At 42.3% G+C, this 17656-nt stretch overlaps 2 protein-coding genes and 1 long non-coding RNA gene across 3 annotated transcripts; 1 reads left to right on the top strand and 2 right to left on the bottom strand.

Moving 5' to 3' along the window:
• Positions 1-1093: 1093 nt before the first annotated feature.
• Positions 1094-2628, bottom strand: LOC130535794 (uncharacterized). The gene is made up of 5 exons (XR_008953204.1): positions 2492-2628; positions 2246-2403; positions 1914-2079; positions 1730-1813; positions 1094-1232 (listed from the first exon to the last, which is right to left on the bottom strand). It is a non-coding gene; the product is annotated as an uncharacterized LOC130535794 (long non-coding RNA).
• Positions 2629-2892: 264 nt separating this feature from the next.
• On the top strand, positions 2893-9458 carry LOC130535783 (myoblast determination protein 1 homolog). The gene is made up of 3 exons (XM_057051067.1): positions 2893-7017; positions 7411-7489; positions 8009-9458. Exons 1-3 carry the CDS (start codon positions 6427-6429, stop codon positions 8185-8187), a joined length of 849 nt encoding a protein of 282 aa, XP_056907047.1. The 5' UTR covers positions 2893-6426; the 3' UTR covers positions 8188-9458.
• A 394-nt stretch (positions 9459-9852) lies between these two features.
• On the bottom strand, positions 9853-16058 carry LOC130536559 (troponin T, fast skeletal muscle isoforms-like). The gene is made up of 12 exons (XM_057052601.1): positions 16039-16058; positions 15672-15685; positions 14694-14822; positions 13183-13201; positions 12697-12742; positions 12501-12617; positions 12179-12256; positions 11741-11854; positions 11375-11487; positions 11211-11301; positions 11087-11127; positions 9853-10069 (listed from the first exon to the last, which is right to left on the bottom strand). Exons 1-12 carry the CDS (start codon positions 16056-16058, stop codon positions 10033-10035), a joined length of 819 nt encoding a protein of 272 aa, XP_056908581.1. The 3' UTR covers positions 9853-10032.
• Between the last annotated feature and the right edge of the window lie 1598 nt (positions 16059-17656).

Here is a 17656-nt window from a genome sequence, read left to right as displayed (position 1 = left end):
AGGCAGCAGACAGGTACCGGCAGCTACAGCAGTTTTTTGCTCTTTTGTTCTTTTAATTTGCTGATGGTATTACAAATTTACCTGAGGGAGTCATCCCAAGGGATCAATAAGGTCTAGACTAAAGGTCCAGACCTAGTCTAAATCTAAGTCTTTTCAGAAATGCTATGGGGCCCTCCTTAGAGTATAGGGCCTTCCCGTAGACTGCCCTCTAAACATGCTTAGTTCTGTTTTTCTCAGACCCAGAAGTCAAGCATTCTTTTCTTCTTGCACCACTGAGCATCTTTTAAAGGAATGAATTAAGGCTCTGCCCCCGACAGGAGTTCTCTGAAGATCCATGTGTTCAATCACTGTTGATTTCCACATATCAATGTGCAGGAATGGATTCTTTTTAATTTAAAACCGAGAAACCCCCAAAAAGTACTTACTATAAACTGCAGGATATGAAGAGGATGCTTGATGGGATTTTCTGATGTTTTGCCTCATGTGCAATTTTGTTTAAGTGAACTGACAGTCATCCATTCTTTAGGAGAGGGAATTAAACAAGAATGTGACGGGTGCTATTAGGACCCAAAAGCAGCACTCTGGAAAACTGGACCGTGGTAATGACTTTTATTAGCACACGGGCAAACAGGAACTCAGGCAGACAAGGAAACACAGGAAATAGTCCGTTCTTCAGGCTCAGGGCCCACACAAAGTCTATGGGTTGCAGGCTCGGGGAGTGGGCCGAGCAGAGCCGGAATGCGGAACCAAGGGGGAAGGACGTAAATCCTCGGAACCGTGCAGTTCTGCTGACAGCGGGCGGGAGTGACGCACAGGAGAGGAGGCTGACGATGTAGCGGAGCAGACTGGGGACGAGCAGCAGCAAAGTCGGGGCCAGGCGGAGAAGTCAAAACCAGGTGAGCAGACAAGAATCAGAAACGCTGAGGCGGAAATCATAGTTAGGGGCAGAAAGCAGGCAGGTTGTCTGGGGAACAGGCGAGGCAGGCAGAACGAAGACAGGCAGGGAAATAACGCTGGAAAGTCTCGCATGAAAGCAGAAGAACAATCTGGCAAAGACAGAGTGCAGGGGAGGCTTATAAGCAGGGCTGATTGGGAATAAGCTCCAGCTGTGCTTGCAGGTGAGTGGAGTTGAGCTGATGGGGTGGGAGTGGCTGGCAGGTCGAGTGGAGCAGAGGCAGGGAGAGTGGAAAATTACTGGGGCAGAGGGACAGGAGGGAACTGGGGAAATGGGGCTGTGACAAAGAATGAAAAGTCAAATGTCTATTAGACCTCCTGTTTTGTTCAATGTTGATATGCCAGACATTCACAGTTAAGTTAAACCCAAATGGAAAAGTTGACTACTTTTTGATAACGCTACAACAAAAAATCAAATTTGGCTGAAACTAACTATATGAAACCTTGGAAGGACTAATAAAAACAGTATCAAACAATGATAAAAGTACAGTGGCATATTAAGCTTTCAGGTAATAAAACAGTCAGTAAAGGGATTAAATTAAGCTTGTAAAAACTCTTTTGTAATGCTGAGATTCTCAGTTCCTGTTTAAGTCTTACAGCACTCCAGCTAAAGCTGGATCATGACATCTGCTAGCGAAACTGTTTTATTCAGCTGGATTTTTGGACAATTTATTTTTACAAAATAACATTTTAGTAACCTGGAATGATTTTATTTGGCCTTCCAGCTGTTTTCATAATACAGTAGAATCACAAAAACATTTTAAATCCTCATTACCTGCATTTATTGGAACCTATGCAGTACCCTCTTTAACCACTGTCATGGAAGGGCCCTTTCACAGATGGAGAGTGCAGAGAGGCACTGTTCATAGAAAGATTCAGCTGAGGACAGTGTTTAAGAAATCACTCACTTCATCAAGTTAAACAGGAAAATATGACCTCTGTTTGCTATCAACACTCACATGTGCATGTAAAGATGTAAATCTAAATTTGTGCGTGAAGGTGTGTGTTGTGGTTCTTTCCTGGCTCTGTGCTGGCAGCAGGGGCTTGGATGGCGCCCCTGAAAGTTGTTGGGTGTCCAGTTTGGTTTATGGTTGCAGGGTGGGATTAATGTCCAACTGCCAACCCCTAAGGGAAAGAGACACTTTCTGTGCTGCTTTAGAGGCTGATGTCACTGTTTGATTCAGCGGCCTCAGAGCAGGCCGACATCTGCAACTACAGCAGATGGCGCTTTGATATCTAAATCAAGCTGGCCACATTTGTTTTTTAAGATATCAGAATCCAAGTTCCTCACCATCCCCACTTTGGTAGGATCTGCAGACACACACGATAGGGTGAGGTTGAAAACAAGTTTACTGAGGTCCAAGTTCTGAGCCAAAGGGTGCATGTGAGAGACAAACAAAGTCAGACTGGAGCAGGCTGAGCAGCGTGAGCAGGCATCCAGGAGACGATCTGCAGGAAAGACAAACAATTAGTTCCAGACAGGTAACAGGTTTGAGGAAACAAATGTGCAAACAGAGTTTTAGGAGCCAGGCTGTACCACAGGATGCTAACAACAAATCAGCAACGAGTGGAAAGAACGGCAGGTGTGGATAATGACAGGAGATCATCTTCAGGTGTGCCTTGCTCGCCCCACAGAGGAGAGGCAGGAAACTGCTCCGCCCAGCCTGAAAACAGACAAACAAGGGAAACAGACAAGACACAGAAAGGGAGGGTACCCAGCACTCTCAAACATGAGTGGGATAGACCTTTGTCCACTTGAGGGCCTTTGCTTGGGGGAGGGCGGGTTTTGATATCCTGGCAGGTGCTGAAAGAAACAGGGTCCATAACGCCGGATGAACCGTGTGCCAGCGGGCTAATGACACCCTGAAAAGAAATATGATGCATCACAGTGTGTTTGAGAATGACTTGCATTAAATCTTTGGTGGAAAATATGGCATGGACACAGGTTAATTATGCAATACAAGACATGCTGGGCCAAATAATGCCCCTTAGCTGTGCTATGATGAGCATATGTCACGGCCTGAAGAGATGTATAAGTAATGAAAACACAATCTCACGTTGATTATTCAAAATAAACAACATCGGGAGGTCACCCGAAACCAAAGCATAAACTAAAAATGAGGGAATATGTTGTTGTTGCAAGAACATTGGCTATTCAGAAATTTCGACTTTCTTGACATTATGTTAGATTGTGTATCCACTAAATCTTTGGGTGTTTCTGAGGACATACTAGGGGTATCTGGGGTGGATGGCAAAGAAGATGCTATGTTTGTATTGCCAAGTTAACCATAGTGTTGTTGACAGAAACATCTCCAGGAAATTCCTTAAAGTGCTGGAAGTGTTTAGATATCTTCTTAATATTCATTGATTCACTCTCTTGTAAAGACCATCAGTTAGCTTAGCAAGACTTAAGCTAGGAGTTTGTTGTCATTGCTAAGATGTGGAGTAATATCAGGCACAGCTGTGATATCCACTCATTACAGCACGGCTGAGACAACAGGCTCAGGTGGATGAAACCTTCAATTCAGTTCAGTCCACTTCGTCTTTATTTAGCAGTGTCTGTTCCAATCAAAATTCTTTCTGGGCACCCAGGGCCTGGCCCCCAACAAACAACAGTAGCTGGAAAAACTCCCCTTTTCCTGGAAGAAACCTTGAGCCGGACAAGGCTATTGTAAAGGGACCGTCCTGCTGGCCCTTTTAGTGTTTGTTGGTTGTCATAGAAAGACATCTGTTAGATTCCTGTTTCAGTAAAGAAGCTGATTTAAAAGTGACCTGTTGTGACCTTTAATTCTGCTAAACAGTGACCTCTATGGTAACACTCTGTGTGTGTGTGTGTGTGTGTGTGTGTGTGTGTGTGTGTGTGTGTGTGTGTGTGTGTGTGTGTATGTGTTTGAGTGATTGTGTGAGTGAGTGAGTGAGAGTTACACAGGAAATATGTGAGCGGAAGACAAGTTTAATGCCATAATATTATTTTATTTTTTTCATTTTTGTGTGTCTCATATTTTCTTGTGTGAAGAGTTTATATGGTAAAATAATCCAATTGCTCTCAGACAGTTTGTGAGTCAGGATGCTTCATTTTTTGTGATGCACACCCTGAAACCTGATCACCTCTGTGTCCCCGGGACCTACAGCTGTTCACCACAGTGTTGATGGCTGGCATGTTATGGTTACATAGTCTATGTTACGGAGTCTCCAGCCATGAACTTGACTTCCATGTTTCCATGAGGACAGAATCTTGTTGACCCCCAGATCAGATGGGGCAACCTGATCCCGATCTCTTGACCGATTTATTGATAATTAATGGTGTCTCTGTCTGTTCCGGGTGATGAATGTATCATTTACGCTTTGTGCGTCTTCTAACATTTGGAATAAATAAAGCTGCTGTTTGAATTTGTCTTTAATTTCTTTTACTGTAAATTTTTAAAACTGAAATCCAACAGTATTGAACTGTATTTTAATGATAGCAGCTTTTCCCCTTCTAATCTTTGTTCTTCCCAAAGGTTCTTTTCGTCTTTGGTGGGGGTTTTTTCTTCACAGGAATGCTTTATTGTTCCTGGATGGTGTCAATATTCAACACATACACCATCATGCACAAAATGGGAATGTAACAAAATGTGAACCACCAGGGTGGGACACCTCTGAAACATCATTAGGACTTGCTGAGGCCAATCTCCTGAGCCCCTGTGTGTGAGTTCCTCTATTCAGCTGCTGATCTTGGTCATCACCCCATCAGGAGCTCAGCTGGAGGTCTGAAAGGACATGGAAATAAATGCAATGCTTCTGTGATCTAAGATGACGTCCTGGAGGGACAACCACCAATGACTGACCACTAGGACAGACTGTACCCCAGCGCACATTCATCACCATGGGGGATTTGGTATTGGATGGGAAGAGTGTAGGTTTGGAGGATGTAAACTGGCATCTTATAGGGCAGAAAGACAGTATCAATAGCAACAAGTAGCAACAGTGTGATCTGATGATCCCCCATCCTGCAAGAGCCCCATTTTTTTTATCATTATAGTGGAGCACCTCCCACTGCCACCACTCTGTCATCAGTAATGATGGAGTGAAAGATTCTTTCCTCCAAAAGTGAGAAGAGCTTGAGGTTGTTGTAAAATACTAAAACTGAATCATTCCAGCTTTGTTCCTTTTCCTCCTGCCTTCATGGTGGTCCGGGTTTCCACACACATCCACCACCTCACGTTTGTCCCTTTTCTTATTGCCCCTCCCCCAGCCTGTAATGCAACATCATTCATCATTGGTGCATTTTGTCACATAACACCACAGCCTCCATTTATCCCCTCTGGACCAAGTTATGCTATATTTGTCTCTGTAATGAGGAGTGAGCATTCCAGCAGCTTTTTCAGTGATCAAATTGTCTGGAACACACATCCAATGATGGACGTAGGCTCTCAGAAGATTTACCTTTCCTTGCTGCTAATACATGTCAGCTGACCTGTGATCTGATGAAGACGATGCTATCAGAAGGGATTTAATGAGGTTGACTTGGCCGAGATCACAGATGTGGATTCATCCTCATAAAAATATGGTATCGCCAGCAATCTGCAGCAGAGTCCATCCCTGCATGCTGAGAAACACATCACTCTTGTTTTACTCATGCACTGTCCCACTAGTGGCAGGCAGGTCGTCTTGCTGTTTTTTCATGTCACTCCACTTGCTCCTCGCCTCCTCACTCTCCTGCAAACATGTGATGATAACATCAGAAGCAATGAATTTTTCATGAATGCAAGGGTGTTTTCTCCTAAGGTATCGTCACGTCCGGCTCATTAAAAAATGAAGTCCAGTTAAGGAGTACAACACAGCTGTCACGAGCCCTCGGCAGCTGGACTCTACATCCTCATCTAGCGGCAGCTTTGGTCAACTGCAGTTAAACCCACCTTCACCTCTTCAGGGGAGAATGATAAATTCAAAATATAAATATTTTTCTGAATGTCCACAATAGTTGTTTACATAGCATTACCTGGTTTATGACTTCAGTTGCGAGACTGTTTTCATTTCTGCTCATACTGCCATAGTTTTTTTCTGTCACTGCAGTAGTTTCCTGTTGTTAATACAGTACTTCGTCGTGGGGGTTTGAGGTTATTGGACACTAATTACCGTGAAGTTGTAGGCCCCACCCAATGTCACGGCATTGGTCAGACTTGTGTTGGGGTGTCGGGCCCCGGCCCTCTGCTGGCGTTCAGGCTATAAAATCAGGTGTCAGTCCAGAGGGTCCAGACCAGTTTGACATTCCCCAAAAGAGGTTTTTCTTCTTCTTTCGCTCCTACAGCTGTTGTTTTTAAGCCCGCACTTCCCCTCGGAATCCCAGTTTCCTTCTTGGACCTCAGTTTTCCTCTGGGATCCCAGTCTTCCTCTCGGAGCCCCCTCTCAATCTCGGACCCGCAGTCTTCCTCTGGAACTTCCCCCCCATCCCCACTCCCACCTTTCCTCGTGGCTGCGTGTGAGATCTGAATGATGGAGCTGTCGGAGATCTCCTTCTCCATCCCTGCCGCTGACGACTTCTATGACGACCCCTGCTTCAGCACCTCTGACATGCACTTTTTTGAGGACATGGACCCCCGCCTGGTCCACGCGGGCCTGCTGAAGCCGGATGACTGCTGCTCTTCATCCTCACTCTCTCCTTCCTCATCTTCCGCTTCCCCATCGTCCCTTCTGCACATTCATCATCACACCGAGGCGGAGGACGACGAGCACATCCGTGCACCCAGCGGGCACCACCATGCAGGACGCTGTCTTCTCTGGGCCTGCAAGGCCTGCAAGCGGAAGACTACAAACGTGGACCGACGGAAGGCGGCGACGCTGCGTGAGCGGCGGCGGCTAAGCAAAGTCAACGAGGCCTTCGAGACGTTGAAACGCTGCACAAACACCAACCCGAACCAGCGGCTGCCCAAAGTGGAGATCCTGAGGAACGCCATCAGCTATATCGAATCCCTGCAGGCACTGCTCCGAGGCGGCCAGGACGAGGCCTTCTACACCGTTCTGGAGCACTACAGCGGGGACTCCGACGCGTCTAGCCCTCGCTCCAACTGCTCCGATGGCATGGTGGGTCCGGGACCGGGAGGCATTAATGTGCATTAATTTCTTTAACGTTTGCTCTCTTGTTATTTCGATAAAGTCTTTTTAGGCTTTGGATTTTTTCCAGTTTGAATTTGCTGCAAATTTTTGGATTCAAACTAAGTCATCTGATTTTAATGTTTATTTGTGCTGTGTGACATTTGTGTTTAATGCTCATTGAAAATCAGATATTTAGCCGATAAGGTTAAGTTTCAAACGATTTTTTTTTTTACATTTCAGTTCTGTATTGAACAATCATTCTTCACAGTTTTGATTGTTTTCTTTGATTCTTTCAAAATATTTAAATTTCTTGCTCCGTTTCTTTTATTGTGAAAGGATTTTGATCCGCCTGATTTTAACAGGTTTATTTTTAATCTTCAGACGGATTTTAACGGTCCGACCTGTCAATCAAACAGAAGAGGAAGCTATTACAGCAGCTATTTCTCGCAAACTCCAAAAGGTGAGAAAAATAGTGATTCTATCTAACTGATTTAGTGACACATTCTTCTGGAAGGGGTTCTTCAAATAAATGTATTTAAACTGAGGTTTAGAGAAGACGATTTCGTAGATTTATGCGTTTGGATTAGAGCTTTTTTTTTAAAAAAAGAAAAGAAAAAAAAGCTCTGATTCAAACGCGGGAACTTTAGAAACAAGAGATTCGAATTTTATTTTAAAGAATCGAAATAACGCAAAATAGAGGGAAAAAATACAACTTTTCAAAAATCGCCCTTAAGGATAATTGCTCCGATTGATTCTGTTGTGCCGCCTGGTTTTGATGATAATTCCTCTGCCTGGTTCTGTCCGTATTTGCTCCGCCTGGTTCTGATAATAATTCCTCTGCCTGTTTGTGTCAGTAAGTGTTCCTTCATGGTTATGATAATTGTTTCGCCCTTTCTGTCAGCATTTACTCCGCCTGGCTCTGCCATATTTGTTCCGCCTGGTTCTGTCAACAATTGCTCCGCCTGGTTCTGTTTCGCAGGCAGCCTGAAGGCGGAGCGGAACTCCAGTCTCGACTGTCTGTCCAGCATCGTGGAGCGGATCTCCACCGCCACCAGCAGCGGGCCGCCACCCGTAGACGGCCGCGGGTCTCCTGGGCCCCTTCAGGCCTCCTCTCCAAGGAGCAGTCGGGAACCAAACCTGATTTATCAGGTCCTGTAAGGCGCAGATCAGACCCACACTCCTGCCGGCTCACCCCCCAAACAAATCGTCTCCGTTTTATGGATAAAAATTAAAAGACGAGCTCGTCTTTATTAAATAATGAATAATTAAAGAACTTTTTGATCTGAAAAAAATGTCGTTCAATTAAGCTCACAATCTCACTCAAAAATAAAATTAAAATGTAGAGAAAACTCGAAAATTTTAAATAATGATGAAAATCATAAAATGATTTATTTTGTATTTTATCCAGAATTCGGTTTACAATTTTCGCGTGGATATTAACAAAAATATATTATATAAATATATATAAATATTTTTATTAATAAAAAAAATAATACAAATGTTTGTTCTAATCGAAAAATCAAATGTCTACACTTACTTTTTATTGGCAGGAATCTATTTAATATTTAAAGCATTGGTCTTCTGAGAAATGATGTCTGTTTTTAGCAGTTTCCCCTCATGTTTCTGTTGTAATTTTAATTTATAAAGTCTGTTCACCTGTTTAAGACATTCCTTCACAAATATAACCCTTATCACATTTTCTTCAGAAAAATGAAACCAAGACTTTTAATATTTCCTTTTCAGCAACTACATTTTCCTGTCTGTACATATATTGTAAATAAGAAATGAAAAGTATTAATTCTGTATTTAATGTATGAGCTTCTGTTTGTCGTGAAAATGTTTACCTTTATATTTATACACTTTAAATCTGACTGACAGCCGAATCATGAAATTAATGACAAATAAATCTGTTTATTTATTTTTTAAAAACAACACCCGACTGTTTTTGTTATTCTTTTAAAACTATATTATTATTGTTGTTATTAATAGCAGTAATAATAATAATATCAATTATATCAAGTGGAAAATATTTGACTATATAATTAATGTGTAAATCAATTGGATATTGACAGATTTACCTGCAGAGCAGCAGTGCCACACTACATGGAGTTCTGACCTCTGACTTCTGCCCCACTCCTCAGATGACCTATAAAGATGGTTGGAACATGATAATTTTTATCGATACTCTCAGGATTATTGCATTGACATGGCCGAAGCAGTGTCTATCTATGGGACTGAATTTTTTGTTGGGACATTATTTTTTATCTCTATGAGACTGCATCTTGTTTTATTTTATTTGATCTTGGTTCTATTATTATACTAGTATTTAGTGTTTTCCTATCACTGCACGCCCTTGTGTGTTTCCTCTTTGGAGATGGAAATGTGAATTTCTGTGAGAGATGAATAAAGTTTCTGTCTATCAAATCTCACCTGTGGTCATGAGTTTGGGGAGTGACTCCACCTCGCAGTTGTAGACCTGGAACACCTTGGTGTTCTCCTAGAGGGGCTCTCTCAAACCAGACCCAGATCAGTAAGGAGACACTTACTCCTGATCTCAGGAACCCAGAAATAATGACCTTATTGATCTTAATGATCTCAGAAAAATTGACTGGCCTGAATCTTTTCAGGTGACTATTTCTGTGGTGGAAAAGTTTTTATTTTTCTTCAAATATGATATGGAAATATGTTGTGTTTGTCAGCTGACACAGAAAATGTTGCATGATTGATCAAAGATCCCAAAATTTAGCTTTTAGTGTTAAACAAAATAAATAACAAAGTTTAAAATATGACCTTTATTGATAAGAACAGCTCTTCACACACGGCTCAAAGTGTCACACTTTATTTACAAAAATAGGGAGAACCAAACAGTGGAGGTGCGACGAGGCCCCACATTTACTTCAGTCGGAGCGGCTAAAGGCTAGATAGATGAAAAAGCATGGACACAGCTCATCCTGAGCGACAATGTCGGTGTTTGGTTTCTGAGCAGCGACACCATGGGCTGCTCTACTTCCTGCGGCGGGTGGCAGCTCCCTTCTTGCTGCTGGAAAATAAATAAAACAAGTAAACCTGTTAAAGACAAGTCAGGTGCTCTGTGAACAGCCAGGTTAAAATGCTTCCTGAATGACTAGCATGCCTTGAAGCATTATTTATGAAAAATGGTCACTACGTTTACTGAAAACATGCAATGTTTGCCACGAAAAATACACAATTCATAATAATCTTAATGTAATTAATCAATTGTAGCAGCTGAATGCTGTAATCTGATAATCACACAAAGTTTGCTCAGCGTGTGTTGTCACGTAGCTGTTAGCTTGTAGGTGTCTTTCCCCTGAACAAACCCATCAACACATCATTTAATTTAGTTAGTTAAACTATGAATAATAACATTTATTCAGTGGCGCTGTATTAGTGTTTCATTAGCACATCTGCTAGGTTACCTCAGAAATATTCAACAAAAACAAAACAATACCATGTTAAGACTAAATCCAATTTTTTCCATAATATAAATCTGTTGGTATTTGCTGAATGTGTCTTACATTTATAAATTGTTAATGTGTTAGAATGTTTAGCTGCAACCTTAAAGGTGAAATCTGGGGATCCTCAGGTTGGGTGTTTGGGACATTTTAGACTGTCTGAGAAACTGGGATCGCCTGATATTCACTTTCTGCTTCTGTAACTCCAAAAATTTCAATGAAAAAAAAAAGACTTCCCTAACCCTAAGGCATCATGGGAAACAAAAATGGAGCCACACGAATGAACTGTTCTGATTTCATTTGATACTTTTTAAATCATGGTTTCTCAAAATGAAACAGTCTGAAATTTTTAGCAGCACTTATACACACACAAACCTGATCAGATCAATAATATTAGAGTTTAATTCCAGACAGGACAGCTAATGTCAAACTCATAATAATTTGTTTATTGATACTATGGCAGTTGTCAGGTGCCTTAAAGCCTCGCTCTGCCACCATGGCAGAGCATTTTGGTTTTTTGACCTCATGCTAACATGCAGCTCATGTCAAGCTAGCAGGAAAAGGCCCTCTTTCACTCTACTTACAATTTACTGAGCTCCTCGACTCTCTTACGCAGTCTCGTAACCTGGACGAGGATCAAACACGCTGTTGGCTTAAGTGGACAGAAGCAAATTTGCATGTGTGATGGAGTCGGGGTCAGATTCTCACCTCATACTTCTGCAACTTCAGTTTCTCCATGTGATCAAACTTCTCAGACTCCAGCTGGCACATCCAATCATACAGCTCATTGATCTTGTCCCTGGAGAAAAAAGTACATCACACGTCATCATTCATGTGGATTTGTTCGCCTCTTTTCTAAATTGCTGGCGCACTTCAGTTTGTCTTCATTCAGATGGTCAATGTTTAGGGCTTTGCGTCTGGCAGCTAGGATCTTCTTCTTCTTCTCTCTCTCAGTCTCTTTCTTACCTCCTCTCTTCTGGTCAGCCTAATCTCACAAACATAGAGGACAGGTTTACAGTTTGGCAACTAAGTGATGTGTTGTCTTTCAACATCTTTGCCCTATAAAGGTCAACATGTCAATTTAAGGTAGGCAAAATGTGTGTCATCACTGAGACCTGGTTGGAATAAAAGCTTCTGGGTAACCGCTAATGCTACCAGGTGCCTTTGGCACAGCACTGGCATCAGGGTAAACTGATTGAATGAATTATCCCTGTGGCTCATTTTGTGTGTGAACTGACTCGCTGGAGGTGGCTGCTGTAGTTCGAACCCATGCTGGACAGAGCTGACTTCTTCTTAGCCTCATCTTCTGCTTTCTTCTTGGCATCAGCCTCCTCCCTGATCCGCCTCTCTTCCTGTTCACACAATCAAATCAGAGTGAGACCTCCCTTCATGGACAAACTAATTCAGCCCTCCTTATTTATTAAAAACACTTACTCACACTAATCAGTCTAAACGGTACACACACACACGTACAACAATTTGAAAACCCAAACGGTTTTTTCTAATAATCAAAAGCAAAACCTTTGTTTTCAGAAAATATAAATGCCAATTTGATAATTGAATTTGATGTCGCCAAACTGGAAAGCAATAGTTCAAACTATTCTTTTTACAAACTCTGCCACGAAACAATGAGGTTTTATCACTTTCAGAAGAGGAGCTGAAGAGAACGTTCGAACCTCACGCCTGGCCTGACGCTCCTTCTCCTTTTCAGCGCGGATCCGCTGCTGCTCTGCCCGCTCGGCGCGACGTTTCTCCTGTGAGACATCGAGGCAGCCAATTACAGGAGTTCAACCACCAGCCGCTCTTAGCTTAGCATCATCCAGTCCCGCCAGCATTTTGCGGAATATATTTGTGACCTTACATAAAACTGCTATATTGGAAAAAGCTAAAGATTTGGACATTTTGGGGGCCCGTGTTTGACAATTGAGCGAAGGAAAACGTTTAAAAAAAACTGGCGAGCTTTGGGTGAATTAGCTTTAATAGTTCGTGGCGACTCACGATCCTGTCTTTCAGGGCAATCAGTTCCTCCTCCTCCTTCTTCCTGCACTCGAAGTGAGCATCGATCAGGGCCTGGAGCTCGATCAGATCCTTGTTCTGACGTTTCTTCTGGATGTCCTGTAGGGGCCGGTAGAACAACACGATCATTGTAAAGTTTCTCTGTGTTTGGCGCTTCGTGACAAGCGCGTGTACTTACATCAAAGTCCACCTTTTCACCATCCGGGATCTTTGGGGCGGTGGGTCTGAGGGAGACAATGACGTCACCCTCTGATCATTTCACACACATATTTTCAAAAACCATCTGAGGGCCTCAGAAAAGGGTTTGGTAAACAATTCAACAATGGAGGGAACCATGGGGATTCGTCATGACAACAAGAGTAAAAACACAACTGATGTCCAAATAATCAATTAATACTTTAATCAGTTCTGATGATTCACATGTTAACATTCAATAACTCATCTTTTTATGCATGTTGTCACCGTGAAAAAATGATTGGTTTACACTTGAATAAACTGATTTCAATACCATGGGATAGGTTAGCATCTCCGTTTACAATTTGTTTTAATAAAAAGGAAAAGGAGAATTAAACATTTTTTTTAATAAGTTTTCATAGTAACTGTTAAACTGGTCCACTTTCTGGAAGACCCCATATTTAATCTGAAGACATAAAGAGAAACTTACTTGAACTTTGGCTTCTCCTCTGCAGGTCAAAAGGGAACAGTTGATGTGTTAGAAATGGTTGTTAATTATTTCAAGTAATCTTTTTACTCAGATCAAAGGTCTGTCAAAGTTTTAGTTCAGTTAAAAGGGAAACTCCTTAGCTTTTACAATCACTTTCGTCAGTTCACTTACAGAAAATTTACGACATCAATAAAAGATTTAAAGTGTGTGTGTGTGTGTGTGTGTGTGTGTGTGTGTGTGTGTGTGTGTGTGTGTGTGTGTGTGTGTGTGTGTGCTTTTGGCTTGACCCCCAAATCTTTTTTAAGCTCAGAGATAATTTCCCTGTTTCCATCTTCGTGTCAGCTTTATTTCATGCAGATCACAGCAACACTCTTGTTAGCATGTCTGGATTGTTCTGCTCTCAGTCTTCTAACATTTATTTTCAATGTTCAATCTGCGGCCTGAGATGTTTAAGAAGAGTTGGGACACCATCAGCCTCCCAGAACAACAATGACAGAGTTTTATATAGATGAAGTTTGTTCTTTAGCAGCTTTTACATGCAGCAAACATCCAAAAACAGCAGAGCATTAGCTAACGTTAGCCAGCAAGAGCTGACGTTCATCTCTGCAAAATCACGCTCAGAAATAACGAAGATTTTCAAAAGTGTTAATTCTCAAGTGGAAGCCAAGAATGAAGCAGTGACCCTGTGTGGAATGTGACCAATATTTAAGAATTACCATGAAGAAAACATCTTCTGTCACATTTTCATCAAAAGTCAAGATTCCTATAAATATTGGATCTAGTGTGACAATAGACAGGTAAAAAGAAAAACATCACAATGCCCAAGTTAGCCATAGGTAGCTTAGCTTTCAGTGAAGACAAAAAATAATTTGATTCACAGCTCAAACTTGTTTATTTGTAAGTTTGTTTTGTGGTATTACATAATATTTTACTGCTCGCTGGTAACAGATGATAGGTTTTACGTTTGTATAGTTTATAATTTAGTTTAGAATTCTCTGGACTTTTGAGTTAAAGATTTAATTTCCCCCCTAATACTTCTGATGTAGCAATTCATTAGGTTATTTTTCTGTGTGTATTTTATGACTTTATTTTTTTTAACTTACCGGTAATTACTCAGCATTTGAGAATTTTGAAGTGTTCTATTAAACAAATGTCTTCTTCTTACTACTATTATTATTGTTGAGCTACTAGCAGCTAACTGAAGCAAACCTATATATTCTAGTGTAATTTAGCATTTACACAGATACTGAACCATCAGGATTTGTCTTGTCTTGTCAGGTTCTGATGGGTCCAACAATGTGTGGAATCCTTGTTGGTTCCCATGAATACACATAGCGATCGCAGCAGGCACGCAACAGTGAATATATCTGGAGCTTTTTGGTTCTGTCACACTGTATTGAACACATCTGTTCTAATGGTTTTGGGGGACTGACATATCTCTCTCAAGCTATGGCTTCTGAACACACGATCGCCTGAACGATTAATGACCCCTCCCGCTCCATATCACATACCTTCAGGCTCAGGCTCAGGCTCAGGTTCTGGTTCTGGTTCTGGCTCTGGTTCTACTTCTGGTTCTGGTTCTGGCTCAGGGGCCGCCTCAGGGGCCACCTCTACTTCCTCTACTACCTCCTCTTCTACAGCTACACAACATGCAATGAGTTGCCGGGGGACAGGAAGGAAGGGCGGTTAGCGCGTTAATGGAAGCAGAAGGAATAGAAATATGTGGTCCAGGTGAGGCGATCACATGGATGTTCGTGGAGGTGCGGTTCACAGAAACTGCCACTCGATTGGGGCTACAGCGCCTATACTAGCAGGCAGTTCTGAGAGGGAAAAGGTCTGTCATTGATGGGTGAAAGGTGATTACTCCCTAGTAGTGGGTGTGCTGGTCTGAGCTGGATTCATCTGGCATTAGTGTTCACTAGCATGCTATGAAATCAGGTCACAAGTTCTAAGCATTAGTTTCAGCGACACAAAGTCGGTCTGGTCTGCAGGATGATTCTTACCATCGTATTCTTCACGTCCGTCCGAGAAAGAAAGGAGCAAAAGAAAATAATCAAAAGATCCTGTTTTTGTACCCAATTTTGTCAGAAAACAAAACCTGGGTACAACTGGGGATCCATGCTACACATCCACAACAGTGTCCTCCTGCACTGATGGACTCTCAGAGCAGGAGAACTGCTTGCTTGCATTTGGTCATGCAGAGTTGTGGGACTTGTTACCACCAGGCCAGATCCTCTGTACGTTCTGTCCTGATGTCAACAGTGAATCCTGCAACCGTGTCACACCAAAGATCATAATTCATGTGCAGATTTCTGTAGGAGACAAGTGGATTCTGGGCGAGTCAAGCCAAAACTGCAAACGTTTTAGGGGGGGACTTTCTCAAGTAATGCTGGGCTTTAGCATGGAACTCCGGACTGTACCAGCACCTATAGTTTTGTCTTCAATAAAGTTGGAGAATTTTGAATGATGAGAGCAGCAGTTCTACTTACCCTCGACCTGTTCACTGTAAGACACAAACAAGTCTTATCAGATCTGAACATGTGAAAGAAACCACATTTAAACCACATATGCTTAAATTAGGCTCAGCTGTACCGCAGGTCTGTTAGCATCCTGCTGTGGATTGACTAACAGTGTTCTGTAGACTATACTAATGTTACTGGAGTGGGTTTTTCTACAGATCATCTGTGAAACAAGTGGCTTTAAACCATGATGCCATTCATTTGATCTAGTTTTGCTGTTACTAATCAAATTTTTGACCTTTTAAAGATTAAAGATTATAGACCTTTTGGGGTATGTATTCACAATCAAATCTTACTCAACCATTCTGAATGTGACATTATACTCAGTGTAACTTACACTTCCTCGGTGTCGGACATGGTGACGGCGGATGTCGGAACCTGCAGATGAGACAGAAACACAAGTATGTGCTGTATTTATAGTTCAGGATAGAATGACATGGTTTAAATGTCTGTACTGACCCAGAGCGACCAACCCAGCCCTGCTTTGCTTCACACATTTTTAAAAGCCCTCACAAACATTCTCTGACTTCAGTTTCTGCTCAGCCTGATTCACTCGCTCATGTTTCAAAAATGGCCCTCCAAACAAGTTTTTCTGTCTCTTCATTCAGCAGCCAAGTGGATGACAGCTTGTTAGGGTTATTAAGAAACTCATATCCTCCATATCCATATCAAACATATCCTCTGACAGACTTTTCTCTTGTTCACTTAGAGCTTACCAATTACTTATTAACATGCTATAAATGAATCCACAATCCCTAAAAATTGTCAGTGTAAACGGTGGAACATGGTAGCTGTTTCCAACAGCTGCAAAAGTGCCAGATCTGGTTTCAGATGGACGCAGTGCTGGAGCTGAAGTTCCTTTTTCTGGCCCAGCACCTATAATAATTCTACCTTCATGTCCTTATGTGGCAGTGACGCTCACTCATGGTTCCTTCAGTCATCAGCAGGAGGCCGACCCGTTTCACATTGCAAACAAATCAAATTTCAGCTCTTCCTCTTTTTTATACGTCACTATTTCACCATTTCACGATAGTTAAAGACTTTTTAGTCATTTCTGACCAGCTACATTGTGCCAAACACTTAAACACTGTATCAAGAATAATTATGTCAATTAAATGAAAAATAAGCCATGCCTGTAAAAGCTCATAACCAGAACAGAAATAAAACATCACAGGACATATCTACAGCTGCGTTACTTCCATCAGCACCACTAGCATCACCGAGCTGACGGTGGTGAGCTGACATAACTGGTTAGTATTCGGTGCACGTGAGGAAGTCGGCTTTAATCCGCCTGTAAATCCCTCAGATATTAATGTCTGCTGGGAACTTGGACACTGACCAAAGCAACACACTCAAACAAAACAAGATGCTGCAAGGGGTTCAGGAACCAGCTGTAATGGTTCTGACCTTCGTTCACCAGAACAACAGCAACAGAACAACAGCTTTAATTAGAACATCTGTGCAGGCCCAGTTGGCTCCATTTTGACCAACATGGGCTCTTTTCCTGACTCTGCTTTAAACACGAGTGGTTCTGGTGGGGAGGGTTCTAAATTAGCCCCACACTCTCTCACTTACCTCAGAAACGCTGAAAGAAGTGAGCTCCTGCTGGCCCAGACAGGCTGTCGGGTTCTGCAAACTTGCCGCGCTGATTATGTCCTTCTGTTATAGTGACACATGATCCCACTGGATGCCTGATTGGCCAAGGAGCTGGCTCAGAGGCGAGGCCAGACAGGGCCCCCTCCACACTCACTCACTCACTCAGTCACTCACACACACACACACACACACACACACACACACACACACACACACACACACACACACACACACACAGTTGGCACTCAATAAGGTTACAGAAGAGCTGAGACACCAAGAGGGAAGCTCAAGTTTGGAGAAGGGGCAACCAAGATGCCCCCAGGTTGCTATTCTGGGGCTGCTGCATTAGGCAAGCAAAT

The sequence above is a fragment of the Takifugu flavidus genome, chromosome 13, assembly GCF_003711565.1.
Source record: "Takifugu flavidus isolate HTHZ2018 chromosome 13, ASM371156v2, whole genome shotgun sequence".
Taxonomy (NCBI): domain Eukaryota; kingdom Metazoa; phylum Chordata; class Actinopteri; order Tetraodontiformes; family Tetraodontidae; genus Takifugu; species Takifugu flavidus.
The sequence above is the reverse complement of the archived record's forward strand: the minus strand, read 5'-3'. Positions and strand labels throughout refer to the sequence as shown.